The 17990-nt window shown below is 38.2% G+C and overlaps 1 protein-coding gene across 2 annotated transcripts in view; it reads left to right on the top strand.

Annotated features, from left to right (window-relative positions):
- Window positions 1–17990, top strand: part of RAD50 (RAD50 double strand break repair protein) — a 132057-nt gene that overhangs the window by 23807 nt on the left and 90260 nt on the right. For both annotated transcript variants that reach the window (XM_024118526.3, XM_024118516.3), the window contains 3 exons: window positions 13916–14067; window positions 16500–16685; window positions 17044–17248. In XM_024118526.3, coding sequence (XP_023974294.1) covers window positions 13916–14067; window positions 16500–16685; window positions 17044–17248 — 543 coding nt within the window. The remainder of the gene's footprint in view (window positions 1–13915; window positions 14068–16499; window positions 16686–17043; window positions 17249–17990) is intronic.

Consider the following 17990-nt stretch of genomic DNA (forward strand, 5'->3'; position numbering starts at 1 on the left):
AAGAAACCTGAAAAAGAAGAGCTAATTAAATTCAAAATAAGTAAAGGAGGGAAATTAAAGATAAGAGCAAAAATCAGTGATATAGAATACAGAGACAGAGAAAACCAGTGAAACCAGAAGATGGTTCTTTTATTTATTTATTTAAAAAAAATTTTTTTTTTATTAATTAATTTATTTTTATCTGTGTTGGGTCTTCATTTCTGTGCGAGGGCTTTCTCTAGTTTCGGCGAGCGGGGGCCACTCTTCATCGCGGTGTGCGGGCCTTTCAATGTTGTGGCCTCTCTTGTTGCGGAGCACAGGCTCCAGATGCGCAGGCTCAGTAGTTGTGGCTCACGGGACTAGTTGCTCCGCGGCATGTGGGATCTTCCCAGACCAGGGCTCGAACCCGTGTCCCCTGCATTGGCAGGCAGATTCTCAACCACTGTGCCACCAGGGAAGCCCGAAGACGGTTCTTTTAAAAAGAAGAATCAGTAAAATGAATAAGCCTCTAAGCAAAGTGATAAAAATCCATAAATTACCAATATTAGGAATGAAAGAGGCAACATCACTGCGGATCCTACAGACATTATGTAGGTAATAAGGGAATACTGCTAGCAGGTTTATGCCAATAAATTCAGTAACTTAGATGAAATGGACAAATTCTTTTAAGAACATAAGCTACCAAAGCTTACTCAAGAAGAAATATGCCTACTAAAGAAATTGATTTGTAGTTAAAAACTTAAGAAGAACTTCAGGTTGTGATGATTTTACTGGTGAGTTGTGCAAAACATTTTAGGAGGAAATAGAGTCAGTTCTACATAAACTTTTTCAGAAAAGAGAGGCAAAGGAACTATGTCCCAACTCATTTTATGAAGGTAGTATTACTGTGTTACCAAAAACCAAAGACATTACAAGAAAACTACAGATGGGTAACTCTCATGCATGCAAAAATCAATAACAAAATATTAGCAAATCAAAGTCAGCAATATATAAAGATAATACACCATGATGGAGGTCCAAAAGCCAGTAGATGAGGGACTTCCCTGGTGGCGCAGCGGTTAAGAATCTCCCTGCCAATGCAGAGGACACGGGTTCAAGCCCCGGTCCAGGAAGATCCCATATGCTGCGGAGCCTGCGAGCCACAACCACTGAGCCTGCGTGCCACAACTACTGCAGCTCATGCCCCTGGAGCCCGTGCTCCGCAACAAAAGAAGATACCGCGATGAGAAGCCCGTGCACCACAACAAAGAGTAGCCCCCGCTCGCCACACCTAGAGAAAGCTTGCGCGCAGCAACAAAGACCCAACACAGCCAAAAATAAATAAATTAATTTATTTTAAAAAACTCAACAAAAACCAGTAGATGAGGCTGAGAGAGGAGGGCATCCACAAAAACCTGGTTGGGAATTGGAGCCCAAGAGAGGAATGCATGAGTCCATAGTGATATTTAAAAAATGAAAAACAAGGCGGTCGTTGAGGTGGGTGTGAAGGACAAAGCCCTTCCTTATAGTAGAATCTTAACTAATAAATGTAGGAGGAATAATGGAATTAGAAAATTACTCTTTGATAGCTATCACAGTAATCATTCATTCATTTAAGAAACATTAATAGAGATGTTAAAACTAATGGAGGGGGCTTCCCTGGTGGCGCAGTGGTTGAGAGTCCACCTGCCGTTGCAGGGGACACGGGTTCGTGCCCCGGTCCGGGAAGATCCCACATGCCGCGGAGCGGCTAGGCCCGTGAGCCATGGCTGCTGAGCCTGCGTGTCCAGAGCCTGTGCTCCGCAATGGGAGAGGCCACAACAGTGAGAGAGGCCTGCGTACCGCAAAAAAAAAAAAAAACTAATGGAGGAAAAGCTTGATGAGGTTATGAGACATTTACACAGTCTCAGTGTATCTCTTTCCCAAATATTTATTAACAGCAAAGTAGAAAAAATAATATTCTGCCAGGAATATCTCCTGGTAGATACCACCTTTACCAGGAGATTGAAGGTTAACATCCTCAGTAATGAAATAAATTGAAATCGTGCCCATCCGATAAGATGCAATGTAAGGAACATATCATCACTTCTGTAATATTGCTGCAAAGATGCATAATCTGGTTCTAGTCCTGAAGAAATATTAGGCAAATCCCAATTTTGGGAGACCTTCTATAAAATGACATTTGGTAATTTTTAAAATTACCAGTCATGAAAGAGAAAATCTGAGGAACTGTTCCAGACTGAAAGAAACTAAAGAGACATGACAACAATGTGTAATTCTGAACAATGTGTAATACTATATGTAATTCTGAACTGGCTCCTATTGTTGTAAAGGACATATTGGAAGAATTGGCAAAATTGAATGGGTTCTGAGGACCATATGGTAGTAATATATCACTCTCAATTTTCTGATTTTTATGGTTGAAAATGCCCATGTTTTATAGGAAATATCAGTGTTGGGATATCAGATCAGCAACTTATTCTCAAGTGGTTTGGGTGAAAAGTCATGGTGTATACTGTATTTCTACTTTCCTGTAAGCTTGTGATTGTTTTCTCAAATGTTTTAAAAAACACTTCTGGTACGTAAAAGGATAAAATTCATTTATTTGAAAAATCCACATAGCTTATCTCCTAATGATGCTGAATAATGGAGGTAGATAATACAGTTCTAGTAAATCAAACAGTATTCTTTTCCTTCTTTTGTATTTTTTAAATTTACTTTAAAAAGTTTTTTTACTTTATATTGGAATATAGTTGATTTACAGTGTTGTGTTAGTTTCAGGTGTACAGCAGGGTGATTCATTTATACATATACATATGTCTATGTTTTTCAGATTTTTTTCCCATGTAGGTTATTACAGATTACTGAGTAGAGTTCCCTGTGATGTAGAGTAGGTCCTTGCTGATTATCTATTTTATATATATATACTGTGTATCTGTTAATCCCAATCTCATAATTTATCTCTCCCCCCCACCACCTTTCCCCATTGGTAACTATAAGTTTGTTTTTGAAGTCTGTGAGTCTGTTTCTGTTTTATAAATAAGATTATTTTACATTCATATATAAGTGATATCATATGATATTTTTGTTTCTCTGACTTACTTCACTTAGTATGATAATCTCTAAGTCCATTCATGTTGCTGCAAATGGCATTATTTTGTTCTTTTTTATGGCTAATATTCCACTGTATATATATTACCACATCTTCTTTATCCATTCATCTGTGGATGGACATTTACGTTGCTTCCATGTCTTGGATATTGTAAATAGTGCTACAGTGAATTTTGGAGTGCATGTATCCTTTCGAATCATGGTTTTCTCCAGATACATCCCCAAGAGTGGGATTGCTGGATCATATGGTAGCTCTATTTTTAGTTTCTTAAGGAAGCTCCATACTGTTCTTCATAGTGGCTGTACCAATTTACATTCCCACCAACAGTGTAGGAGGGTTTCCTTTTCTCCACACCCTCTCCAGCATTTATTGTTTCTAGGCTTTGTGATGATGGCCATTCTGACCAGTGTGAGATGATACCTCATTGTAGTTTTGATTTTCATTTCTCTAATAATTAGTGATGATGGGAATCTTTTCATGTGCCTGATGGCCATCTGTATGTCCTTTTTTTTTCATTGAAGTATAGTTGATTTACAATGTTGTGTTAACTGCTGTACAGCAAGGTGATTCAGTTATACATATATATATATATATATACACATTCTTTTTTTAATTTTTTCATTGAAGTATAGTTGATTTACAATGTTGTGTTAACTGCTGTACAGCAAGGTGATTCAGTTATACATATATATATATATATACACATTCTTTTTTTAATATTCTTTTCCATTATGGTTTATCATAGGATATTGTATGTAGTTCCTTGTGCTATACAGTAGGGCCTTGTTTATCCATTCTATATATTAAAGCTTACATCTGCAAACCCCAACCTCCCACTCCATCCCTCCTCCAACCCCCTCCCCCTTGGCAACCACCAGTCTGTTCTCATGTCCATGATTCTGTTTCTCTTTCATAGATAGGTTCATTTGTATCATATTTTATTTTTTATTATTATTTTAAAATTTTATTTAATTTAATTTTTATTTTTGGCTGCGTTGGGTCTTAGTTGCTGTGCGCAGGCTTTCTCTAATTGCAGCGAGCGGGGGCTACTCTTTGTTGTGGTGCATGGGCTTCTCATTGCGGTGGCTTCTCTTGTTGTGGAGCATGGACTCTAGGTGCGTGGGCTTCAGAAGGTGTGTCATGCAGGCTCAGTAGTGTGGCTCATGGGCTCTAGAGCGCAGGCTCAGTAGTTGTGGCACATGGGCTTAGGTGTTCTGTGGCATGTGGGATCTTCCCAGACCAGGGATCGAACCAGTGTCCCCGGCATTGGCAGGCGAATTCTTAACCACTGCACTAACAGGGAAGTCCCTGTATCATATTTTAGATTCCACATATAAGTGATATCATATGGTATTTGTCTTTCTCTTTCTGACTTACTTCCCTTAGTATGATAGTCTCTAGTTGCATCCATATTGCTGCAAATGGCATTATTTCATTCTTTTTTATGGCAGAGTAGTATTCCATTGTATATATGTACTACATCTTCTTTATCCATTCATCTGTCGATGGACTTTAAGTTGTTTTCATGACTTGGCTATTGTGGATATTGCTGCTGTGAACATTGGGATATGTGTATCTTTTTGAATTATAATTTGGTCTGTATATATGCCCAGGAGTGGGATTGCTGGATCATATGGTAATTCTATTTTTAGTTTTCTGAGGAACCTCCATACTGTTTTCCACAGTGGCTGCACCAACTTACATTTCCACCAACAGTGCAGGAGGATTACCTCTTCTCCACACCCTCTCCAGCATTTGTTATTTGTAGACTTTTTAATAAATGTCTATTTAGGTCTTCTGCTCATTTTTGGATTGGGTTGTTTTTTTCTGTTGTTGAGATGTATGAGCCATTTGTATATTTTGGAAATGAAGCCCTTGTCAGTCACATTGTTTGTACATATTTTCTCCCATTCTGTAGGTTGTCTTTTTGTTTTGTTTATGGTTTCCTTTGCTGTGCAAAAGCTTGTAAGTTTGATTAGGTCCCATTTGTTTATTTTTGTTTTTGTTTCTATTACCTTGGGAGATTGACCTAAGAAAACATTGTTGCAATTTATGTCAGAGAATGTTTTGCCTGTGTTCTCTTCTAGGAGTTTTATGGTGTCATGTCTTATGTTAAGTCTTTAAGCCGTTTTGAGTTTATTTTTGTGTATGGTGAGAGGGTGTGTTCTAACTTCATTGATTTACATATGGCTGTCCAGCTTTCCCACCACTTGCTGAAGAGACTGTCTCTTTCCCATTGTATATTCTTGTCTCCTTTGTCGAAGATTAATTGACCGTAGGTGTGTGGGTTTATTTCTGAGCTCTCTATTCTGTTCCATTGATCCATATATCTGTTTTGGTGCAAATACCATGCTGTTTTGCTTACTGTAGCATTGTAGTATTGTCTGATATCTGGAAGGGTTATGCCTCCTACTTTGTTCTTTTTCTTCAGTATTGCTTTGGCAATTCTGGGTCTTATGGTTCCATATGAATTTTAGGATTATTTGTTCTAGTTCTGTGAAAACTATCGTGGGTAATTTGATAGGGATTGCATTAAATCTGTAGATTGCTTTGGGTAGTATGGCCATTTTAACAGTAATAATTCTTCCAATTCAAGAGCCTGGGATATCTTTCATTTCTTTGAATCATCTTCAGTTTCCTATAATTAATGTTTTATAGTTCTCAATGTGTAAGTCTTTCACCTCCTTGGTGAGGTTTATTCCTAAGTTTTATTTTGGGGGTTCCGATTTTATTTTATTTTATTTTATTATTATTTTTTAAATTTATTTATTTATTCATTCATTTTTGGCTGCATTGGGTCTTCGTTGCTGCGTTCCGGCTTTCTCTAGTTGCGGCGAGAGGGGCCTACTCTTCGTTGCAGTGTGTGGGCTTCTCATTGCGGTGGCTTCTCTTGTTGCAGAGCAGGAGCCGTAGGTGCACAGGCTTCAGTAGTCGCGGCATGTGGGCTCAGTAGTTGTGGCTCGCGGGTTCTAGAGCACAGGCTCAGTAGTTGTGGCGCATGGGCTTAGTTGCTCTGCGGCATGTGGGATCTTCCCGGACCAGGGATCGAACCCGTGTCCCCTGCGTTGGCAGGTGGATTCTTAACCGCTGCGCCACCAGGGAAGTCCCAGGGTTAAAATTTTAAAAGGTATTATTTTTTTACATTCCCTTTTTGATATTTCATTGTTGACGTAAAGAAATGCAACCGATTTCTGTATGTTAATCTTGTATCCTGCTACCTGGCTGAATTTATCAGTTCTAGCAGGTTTTGTGTGGAGTCTTTAAGGTTTTCTATATATATTATGGGCATCCTTGTCTTGTTCCAGATTTTAGCATGAAGGCTTTCAGCTTTTCACCTTTGAGTATTATATTGGCTGTGGGTTTGTCATAAATAGTTTTTATTATGTTCCCTATGCCTTCCAGTTTGGATACCTTTTATTTCTTTTTCTTGTCTGATTGCTGTGGTTAGGACTACCAATACTACGTTGAATAAAAGAGATGAGAATGGGCATCCTTGTTTTTTTTTTTTTTTTTTTTGGTGGTATGCGGGCCTCCCTCTGCTGTGGCCTCTCCCGTTGCAGAGGACAGGCTCCGGACGCGCAGGCTCAGCGGCCATGGCTCACGGGCCCAGCCACTCCGCGGCATGTGGGATCCTCCCAGACCGGGGCGCGAACCCGGTTCCCCTGCATCGGCAGGCAGACGCGCAACCGCTGCGCCACCAGGGAAGCCCCCATCCTTGTTATTTATTTATTTTTTATTTGGCTGCACTGGGTCTTAGTTGTGGCACTCAGGATCTTTGTTGCGGCATGCAGGATCTTTAGTTGCAGCACGCGAACTCTTAGTTGTGGCATGTGGGATCTTGTTCCCTGACCAGGGATTAAACCTGGGCCCCCTACATAGGGAGTGCAGAGTCTTAGCCACTGGACCACCAGGGAGGTCATCTGGGCATCCTTGTCTTGTTCCAGATTTTAGCATGAAGGCTTTCAGCTTTTCACCGTTGAGTATTATATTGGCTGTGGGTTTGTCATAAATAGTTTTTATTATGTTCCCTACGTACCCACTTTGGTAAGACTTTTTGTCATGAATGGATGTTGAATTTTGTCAAATGCTTTTTCTGCATGTATTGAGATGACATGTGTTTTTTGTCTTTTGTTTATGTGGTATATCACATTGATTGATTTGTATATGTTGAACCAACCTTGGGAACTTGGGATATATCCCACTTGATCGTGGTGTATGATCTTTTTATGTGTTGTTGGAATTGGTTTGCTAATATTTTGTTGAGAATTTTTGTATCTCTATTCACCAAAGATATTGGCCTGTAATTTTCTTTTTTGGTGTTGTCTTTGGTTTTGGTATCAGGGTGATGGTCACTTCATAGAATGTCTTTGGGAGTGTTCCCTTCCCTTCCATTTTTTGGAAGAGTTAAAGAAGGATCAGTGTAAGTTCTTTGTATGTTTGGTGGAATTCTCTTGTGAAGCCATCTGGTCCTGGACTTTTGTTTGTAGGGAGTTTTAAAATTACACATTCTATTTCACTCCTAGTGATCGGTCTGTTCAAATGATCTATTTCTTCTGGATTCAGTTTTGGTGGACTGTATGTTTCTAGAAACTTGTCCATTTCTTCTAGGTTGTTGAATTTGTTGGCATATAATTGTTCATAGTACTCCCTATGGTTTTTTGAAATTCTGTGGTATCAGCTGTTATGTTTCCTTTTTCATTTCTTACTTTGTTTATTTGGGTTCTCTCTCTTTTCTCCTTGGTGAGCCTGGCTAGAGGTTTGTCAATCTAATTTATCCTTTCAAAGAACCAGCTCTTGGTTTTCTTGATTTTTTTTTTCTATTGTGTTTTAGATCTCTATTTTATTTATTTTCTCTCTGATCTTTATTATTTCCTTCCTTCTGCCAATTTAAGGTTTTGTTTGTTCTTCTTTTTCTTATTTTTTTAAGTGGTAGGTTAACATTGTTTATTTGAGATTTTTCTTGGTTTTTTTGAGGAAGGAATGTATTGCTATGAACTTCCCTCTAAGAACTGCTTTTGCTGCATCCCATAGTTTTTGTATGGTTGTGTTTTCATTGTCTTTTGTCTCAACGTATTTTTTAGTTTCCTCTTTGATTTCATTGTTGGCCCATTGGTTTTTTAGTAGCATGTTGTTTAGTCTCCATATAATCTTATCTTTCTTTTTCTGTGGTTAATTTCTAGTTCCATGCTGTTGTGGTCAGAAAAGATGCTTGAGATAATTTCTATACTCTTAAATTTGTTGAGGCTTGTTTTGTGCCAGAGTATGTGGTCAATCCTAGAGAATGTTTCATGTGTGCTTGAAAAGAATGTATATTCTGGGTTTTTTTGGATATAATGTCCAAATATCCGTTATGTCTAACTGTTTTACTGTATTATTTAGGATTTCTGTTGCCTTATTGATTCTCTGCCTGCAAGATCTGTGTATTGATTTGAGTGGGGTGTTAAAGTCTTACTATTATTGTAGTCCTGTCAGTTTCTTCCTTTGTGTCTCGTAGTTATTTTCTGTATTTTCATGCTCCTATATTAGGTGAATGTATGTTGACGAGTGTAAAATACTCTTCATGTATTCTTCCTTTTATCATTATATAATGTCCTTCTTTATCTTTCTTTGTGGCTTTTGTTTTAAAGTTATTTTGTCTGATATAAGTATTGCGACCCCTGGTTTCTTGTCATTTCCGTTAGCATGAAATATGTTTTTCTATCCCCTCACTTTCAATCTGTGTGTGTCCTTTGCCATAGGGTGGGTCTGTTATAGGCAGTGTATTGTAGGCTTTTGTTTTTTTATCCAGTCTGCCACTCTGTGTCGTTTGATTGGAGCGTTTAGTCCATTGACATTTAAAGTAATTATTGATAGGTATGTATTTATTGCCTTTTTAAACCTTGTTTTCTTGTTGATTTTGTATTCTTTGTCCCTTTCTGTTTTTTCTTTTGTGGTTTGATGGTTTTTGTATTATACTTCTGTTCTCTTCTTTTTCATTTTTGTGAATGCATTATATGTTTTTGATTTGTGCTTACCTTCTTTTTCAAGTATGTTAACACCTTCCTATATCTCCCTGCATCGGCAGGCGGACTCTCAACCACTGCGCCACCAGGGAAGCTGCCTTTGGTTTTTAAATGAAAATAAAAAACACATTTTTCATTTTCCCAACAACATATTCACCCTTTTGTTCTACTACTTAGTGCCATTTTTCAGGCAACTTCATAATTCCATCTTCCCAAAACTTTTTATCTTTTTGAGCAAAGAACTGTCCCAGGTGCCTTTTACAGTCTTCGAGGGAATTGAAATGTTTTCCATTAAGAGAATTTTGTAAAGACTGAAATAAATGGAAATCTGAAGGTGCAATGTCTGGTGAATACAGCGGATGAATCAGAACTTCCCAGCCAAGCTGTAACAGTTTTTGCCTGGTCATCAAAGAAACATGTGGTCTTGTGTTATCCTGATGGAAGATTATATGTTTTCTGTTGACTAATTCTGGATGCTTTTCGTTGAGTGCTTTCAGTTGGTTTAATTGGGAGCAGTACTTGTTGGAATTAATTGTTTGGTTTTCTGGAAGGAGCTCATAATAGAGGATTCCCTTCCAGTCCTACCATATTCACAACATCACCTTCTTTGGATGAAGACTGGCCTTTGGTGTGGTTGGTGGTGGTTCATTTCGCTTGCCCCACGATCTCTTCTGTTCCACACTATTGTACAGTATCCACTTTTCATTGCCCATCACAATTTATTTTAAAAATAGAATGTTTTCATTAAGTTTAAGTTAGAGAATTGCATGTGGAAATACAGTCAAGAAGGTTTTTTTTCACTTAACTTATGTGGAACCCAAACATCAAAGCAATTCACATAACCAAGATGGTGCAGATTATTTTCAGTGCTTGATTTGGATATTTTGAGTATGTCGGCTGTCTCCCACATGGTATAACATTGATTGTTCTCACTTAATTTTTTGATTTAATCCCTATCAACTTGGTCTGCCCGACCGTGGAGCATCGTCCAGCAAGAAATCTCCAGCACAAAACTTCGCAAACCACTTTTGACACGTTCAATCAGTCACAGCGCCTTCTCCATACGCTGCACAAATCTCTTTTTGCATTTTGGTTGCGTTTTTACCTTTCTTGAAATAATAAAGCATAGTATACCGAAAGTGTTGCTTTTTTTCTTCCATCTTCAATATTCAATGGCCACACAAAAATTCACCAATTTTGAGAAGTCTTTTTTTAAATGCACGCTGATACGACAGCTGTCACATACAGTCTAACAAAATTGTTTTGAAGTTAAAGAGAGCTAAGTGCTACTAGAGCCATCTTACAAAAAAAACGAATGAACCTTTTGGCCAACCCAATATTTCCCTTAGACTGGTAGTCATATAAGCTCAAACACATAGTAGGAAAAAAAAAATCTACATTTTCTTACTCTTCTCCTCATATTATGATTTTGGTGTCCTCTTTTACATTTTCATGATCATTCTTTTGCTCTTCATTGTGATCATCACTTTCACAGAAATATTTTGATTTTTTTTAATATGTATACTGGCTTATTTAAGTGATTTACTTTCCAATTATGATTTTCTCTTTCCTGTAGATTCTTGTTTTTTATTTAGAGAAGAGCTTTCAATATTTCCTTTAGGATAGGTTTAGTATTGCTGTATTCTTTAGTTTTTGCTTTTCTGAGGAATTCTTTACCTCTCTATTCTTTTTTAATTTATTTATTTTATTTATTTTTATTTTTGGCTGTGTTGGGTCTTCGTTGCTGCGCATGGGCTTTCTCTAGTTGCGGTAATGGAGGGCTGCTCTTCGTTGCAGTGTACAGGCTTCTCGTTGTGGTGGCTTCTTGTTGTGGAGCATGGGCTCTAGGCGCACGGGCTTCAGTAGTTGTGGCTTTCGAGGTCTAGAGTGCAGGCTCAGTAGTTGTGGCACACGGGCTTGGTTGATCCGCCGCATATGGGATCTTCCCAGACCGGAGCTCAAACCCATGTCCCCTGCATTGGCAGGCGGATTCTTAACCACTGCGCCACCAGGGAAGCCCTCCTCCTGTTCTAAATGATAATCTTGCTGGGTAGAGTATCCTAGGTTGCACGTTTTTCCCTTTCAGGACTTTGAATATGTCTTGCCACTCCCTTTGGTCTGCAGTGTTTCTGTAGATAAATCTGCTGATAGCCTTACGGAGTCCACTTGTAATTAACTCTTTGTTTTTCTTTTGCTGCCTTTAGAATCCTCTGTTTGTCTTTAAATTTTGCCATTTTTATTATGATATGTCTTGATGTAGGTCTGTTTGGGTTTATCTTGTTGGGAACCCTCTGTGCTTCCTGAACCTGCATATCTGTTTCCTTCTTTAGGTTTGGGAAGTTTTCAGCCATAATTTCTTCAAATACATTTTTGATCCACTTTTCTCTTTCTCCTTCTGGGATCCCTATTATGTGTAGATTGGAATGCCTTATATTATCCCATAGGTCTCTTATGTTGCTTTCTTTTTTTTTTTTTGATCTGGTTTTCTGCTCTCCTGATTGGGTGGTTTCTGTTATTCTATCTTCCAGGTCATTTATTTGTTCTTCTGCATTGTTCATTCTGCTATTCATTGCTTTTAGCTCAGCTTTTGTCTCTGCAAATGAGTTTTCTAATTTTTCTTGGTTCTTCTTTATAGCTTCTTGTTCCTTTTTACAGTATTCTACATTTCCATCAATAGTCTTTCTTAATTCTTTCAGTATTTTCATTATCTCCTTTTTGAAACTGGTGTCTATTAGAAGAGGTGTGTTTCATTGTTTGTTCTTTCAGGGGAATTCTCTTGGTCTTTGGGAGTGGTTGCTGTGCTTCTTCATTTTATTTATATTTCTCTTAGTTTGTGAGTTTAGGAGAAACAGTTATATACTGTGGTTGTAGAGGGCTAGTTATACGTGGGGGTGTTCCTCAGTAGCTTGTGTGAGTTTAATATATTTGGTGCAAGGGCTCTTTTTAGTATGGATGCCTGTCGCCTCTTTCTTCAGCATGTGCTGGTTGTTATTTCCTTGATAGCGGGTGTGCAGATGCAGCAGCTCGTGCCTGGTCCTCAGGTTTGTGGTGGCGGCTCAGGAGCACCCTAAGAGCATATGATGGGAATCGAGGTGGCTTGTGATACTCCTGGAGTCCAGGCAGGCAGCGGCAGGGCCTCAGGACCACTCCTGGGGTCCGGGAGGGAGGCAGCAAGGCTCGCGACCCCTCCTGAGGTCTGGGATGGAGACAGTGGGGGCTTGCGACCACTCCTGGCATCTGGATGGGTAGTAGCAGTGGATCGCGACCACACCTGAGTTCTGGGAGGGAGGCAACGGGGGCCAGGAGACCACTCCTGGAGCCCGTGCAGGCAGTGTCCTGCCCTCTGAGACCACATGCACAGGGAAAAAGGCTACAATCCGGGTCCTGCCCCTCCTCTCATGCACCCCCGAAACAATGGTGACTGGCCTCTAAGGTGGCCCAGGCTTCCTCTGAGTACACCCTCAGTTGCGCTCACACTGGAGTCCATTCCCCCTGCAGGCTGTTTCCACACGGCCAACCCTAGTCCTTTCTCTGGTTCTGATCTCCGAAGCCAGAGTTCCAGCACCCAGCCCCTGCCCACACTGGTGGAAGAGTGTCTCAAGCTAGGGAGTGCAGGGTGGCAGCACTGACCATCTGTGTAGTTTTCCCTCTGCTCTGGCTGCCACAAACCCAGTGCTGCATTCACTTATGAGGCTCAGAAACTCCCCTTCTGTCCTAGCCAATCTCCCCACTGGTGAGGGAGTTCCCAGGGTGCAGGAACCTTTCCTCTTTCACAGCTCCCTCCCAGGGGCGCAGGTCCCATCACAATTCCTTTCTCGCATTTTTTTTCTTTTTTCCTACCTGCTTACTGGAGATTTTCTTGCCATTTCAACAGTCTGAGGTCTTCTACCAGCTTACAGTAGATATTCTCTGAGAATCATTCCATGTGTAGATGTATTTTTGATGTATTTATGGGAGAAGGGGAGCTTCATGTCCTACTCTCCACCATCTTGATCATTCCTCTGTGTGTCTTCTTTGGAGAAGTGTCTAGTTAGATTTTCTGCCCATTTTTTGATTGGGTTGTTTGTTGATATTGAGCTGTTGAGCTGTTTGTATATTTTGGAGATTAATCCCTTGTCAGTCACATCATTTGCAAATATTTTCTCCAATTCTGCGGGTTGTCTTTTCCTTTGTTTATGGTTTCCTTTGCTGTGCAAAAGCTTGAAGTTTTATTAGGTCCCATTTGTTTATTTTTATTTTCATTACTCTAGGAGGCAGATGCAAAAAGATATTGCTGTGATTTATGTCAGAGAGTGTTCTGCCTATGTTTTTCTCTAAGAGTTTTATAGTATCCAGTCTTACATTTAGGTCTTTGATTCATTTTGAGTTTATTTTTGTGTATGGTGTTAGAGAATGTTCTAATCTCATTCTTTTAGATGTGGCTCACCAGTTTTCACAGCACCACTTATTAAAGAGACTTTCTTTTTTCCACTGTATATTCTTGCCTTCTTTTTCGTAGATTAATTGACCATAGGTGTGTGGGTTTATTTTTGGTCTTTCTATCCTGTTCTGTTGATCTGTAAGTCTGTCTTTGTGCCAGTACCATACTGTTTTGATTTCTGTAGCTTTATAGCATAGTCTGAAGTCAGGGAGCCTGATTCCTCCAGCTCTGTTTTTCTTTCTCAAGATTGCTTTGGCTATTCAGTGTCCTTCTGTATTTTGAATGATATGTAATCTCATTTATTTTGGATGTTTTTCTTTTGTTTTCATTTTTGATGAGTAAGATTGCTTATATATTTTCTTTCAGAACTAACGTTCTGATACTTACTAAGGTAGCATAATTTTTCTCTCTTTACCTTCAAAGGTTGCTCAAGAAACAGATGTTAGAGCACAGATTCGTCTGCAGTTTCGTGATGTCAATGGAGAACTTGTAGCTGTGCAGAGATCTATGGTTTGTACTCAGAAAAGCAAAAAGACAGAATTTAAAACCCTGGAAGGAGTCATTACTAGAACAAAGTAGGTGTTTATTATATATTTGAATTATCTGTTCATTTTTTTGTCTTTAGGTCTATAAAACTATGTTTTTTTCTACTACTTTAAGTTTATTTTAGGGGAGCTTATTAATTTTTTAATGGATTTTATCTTTAGAGCTGTTTTAGTTTCTTAGCACAACTGAGCAGAAAGTACAGATCCACCTTGACTCTACACCTGCACAGCCTTCTCCACTATCAACATTTAATTTTTTATTTGTTACTATTTATCGGTTAAACAGAATGATCCCATTAAAGGTTTAGTGATAATGCTCCACTCCTTTGAGTAATTTATGGACAGTTGCTGAATTGCAGGTGCATAATCACTCAAGTATAGATTGAATGAATGAAAAGTGCTAGTAATCATGTCTATAGGGAAGGATGAGACAAGCAGACAGGTCCCTTTCAACTGTTGTCATTCTGTTAAGGGCAGGTATCATATTATAATGGGTATGGATATTGGAATTAGGTAGGCTGCCCTGAATTCATGGCTTTATCCTTGTTGAGCAAATTACTTATCATCTTATCTCTTCCTTTCATTTATTCATTTGTTAAACTAATTAAATAATTTCTTTATTTAATAATGTGTCACACCTGTTATGTGCTGGGTACACTGTACTAGCTACTGGCTTGTCAAGTGGATTCTGTTCACTGGCTTTTAAACATACTCAGGTCTCTCCGACAACCTCAGATTTCATTTCACTCCAGTTACCATCTGTCTCCATCTTCCCCTTTACAGGCAATTTTTTCAAAAGAGTTGTTGATACTCACTGTCTCCATTTCTTGACTTCCTCCTGACTCCTGCTCTAGCCCCATTCTTGTACTGAAACAGCTCCAACTAAGGTCACAAATAACCTCTGTATTAATTAGGATAATGCTATTGCTATACAAAATAGACTTCCTTATCTCAGTGAATGACACCCCCATCCATCCAGTGACACAAACCTAAGTCTGTCTTGACAGCTTCCTTGCCATCTATATTCAGTTCATTACCAAGTCCTATGAATTTTACCTAACTGCCTGTTCAGTCTGTTTCTCTCCATCTCTATGAGAACCATTCTTGTTCAAGCTACAATCATCTTTCCCTGGTCTAATGTCTTAATCTCCTGGTCTATCTTTGTCCATTCTGTCCCCCTACAAAACATTCTTAGTACATTCAGTGTAATATTTTCAGAATACATATAAAATGACAGTAAAGCAGACACTGCATCCACTCACCTAATCTAGTTGTTAACAGATACGGGACAGAAGATATGAAAGAAAATGGTCAATTTATCCTTCTGATGAAAGATGCTGAGAGATCTCTTGGAATCCAAGGGCAAGGATGCTTCTGGCCCTGGGTATAATGAAGTAGGGAACTTATTTAAAAGACCCTGAGGCAGTTGTCTCTATTTGATTGCATTGTCAGTGTGACCATAGAACTTAGGTCTGTTGATTAAGAATCTTCCTTGGATTTGCTTGGATGGGCATCACTAAGGTTTGCCTTTATACTCCTTTTACTGTGTGTCTTTTACTGAACAATCCCTTATCTAATCTGTACAGTCAAAAAGAAAACAATACAAAAATAATTGGCAAAAATTATCTTTCTTCTAAATTAATATAATTTATACTTTGAGAACTTATTTACCATAAAATAAAAATAATATTACATATAAGGCAAATATTTTTAAAGTTTTAGTAATGTACATTTCATGTATATACAACTCATTTTTTCTACTATCAAAAATTTATTTCATGGGAAAAGTCCAAATGTATTGCTGCTTTCCTAAGATTTTATTCTGAATCATCATTGTGGTAAGTTTAATTGATCTTTCTTTTCCTCCTATTTAAATATATACCTGTTTTTCATCAGTGAGGTTTTACTGATCTTACAGAATAAATTGGTGACTTTAAAAATAAATAAATAAAAAATAAATAAACTGTACAGTCTTTAGATGTTTTTAAGTACCTTTGACTGTCTGTTATGTATCATCATGTTTTGTTTTATTGTTTTCAGTCTCTTATTTTCAAGTTCTGGGGATGGAAGATAGTTTATTTTCCTCTACGTATTGTCTATAAATGTTTTAGATTATTATATTAAAAGTCCAACTATGTAAAAAAAATTCTGGCACCTTTTCTCCCCTTCTGGGGATGGAAGATAGTTTATTTTCCTCTACGTATTGTCTATAAATGTTTTAGATTATTATATTAAAAGTCCAACTATAAAAAAAAAATTCTGGCACCTTTTCCCCTCCACTGTTTTACATTTTCATTAGGGAAGTACTGAGTCATTTAAGAGTTATACCTTTTAATATGAGAAAGCTATCCACAGGGAGTGGATGAGGGGCCTTTTTTTGTTGTTTTTTTTTGCAAGTACAGCATGAAAGATTGACTAAGTAACAATATTTTACATAAGTTCTTGATTTTCGTTTTCTATAGGCATGGCGAAAAGGTCAGTCTCAGCTCCAAGTGTGCAGAAATTGACCGAGAGATGATAAGTTCTCTTGGGGTTTCCAAATCGGTGCTAAATAATGTCATTTTCTGTCACCAAGAAGAGTCTAATTGGCCTTTAAGTGAAGGAAAGGCTTTGAAGCAAAAATTTGATGAGATTTTTTCCGCAACAAGGTTTGTAACCTTTATTTAGATTTTGTAGTCCATTAAGTTTTTGAGCCAGCGTTGCAATTTGGATGCTTCTTTTTTTTAAACAGAAAGAAATTGTAAAGCAAGAAAGTCAGCAGTTACTACCTCTTATCCAGTGGCAACCAGTCAGCATATTTCCTTTCAGTTTTCTTTCTTTGCATCTTTATTTACCTGGTTGACAGTATATATGTAACATTTGTACTTACCATTATGTCATAAGCATTTTCTAAGTTATTAAAAACTCTTTGTAAATGTAATCTTAATGACTGCATTATAGTCCATTGTTTGAATATACTATAATTTGCTTAGCCAGAAATTTGATTTTTATTTAATATCTTCAAAGGTACATTAAAGCCTTGGAAACACTTCGGCAGGTACGTCAGACACAAGGTCAGAAAGTAAAAGAATGTCAAACAGAACTAAAATATCTGAAGCAAAATAAGGAAGAAGCTTGTGAGATTCGTGATCAGATTACTAGTAAGGAAGCCCAGTTAACATCGTCAAAGGAAATTGTCAAATCCTATGAGAATGAACTTGATCCATTGAAGGTAATTTGGTTTCTTATATGCTGAGGAGGTCACCATTTACCATGGTATCTCTCACCCTAAAAGCATTATTTTTCTGTGCATTTGAATGGTGTGTATATTTCTTGAAAAAATTATCAGAGACCATATAATGTTATGGTTCATGTCTTACGTCTGTATTTAAGTTGCCCAAAGAACTTGGATTTGAGGGCAAACAAATTTGTAGCATCATATTAAATTAGTAATGTAGATCACTAATTTTTAAATATCAGTGTAATGGCTCAACCTTACAGTTCTGTATTCTTTTTTTTTTTTGGCGGTACGTGGGCCTCTCACTGTTGTGGCCTCTCCCATAGTGGAGCACAGGCTCCGGATGCGCAGGCTCAGCGGCCATGGCTCACAGGCCTAGCCGCTCCACGGCATGTGGGATCTTCCCGGACCGGGGCATAAACCCGCATCCCCTGCGTTGGCAGGCGGACTCTCAACCACCGCGCCACCAGGGAAGCCCTACAGTTCTGTATTCTTAAGGAGATTTTTTTTTTTTTTAATTGACAGGTCTTTCTAGGGAATTTTTATAATTTGCTGGATGTTCTTGACATTGCACAAAATTTGAAATTGGTGCATAACGTGTTGATATATTTGCAAATGAGTTAGCTTTCTAAATTCTGTGGTTTATAAGTAAGATCTTAAATAAATCCTATTTATTCATTTCACAAGCATTTATTAAGTGTTTCCTGTGTGCCAGGGTATACTATGCTTGGGGCTA

Source organism: Physeter macrocephalus, chromosome 8 (assembly GCF_002837175.3).
Source record: "Physeter macrocephalus isolate SW-GA chromosome 8, ASM283717v5, whole genome shotgun sequence".
In the NCBI taxonomy this organism is placed as follows: domain Eukaryota; kingdom Metazoa; phylum Chordata; class Mammalia; order Artiodactyla; family Physeteridae; genus Physeter; species Physeter macrocephalus.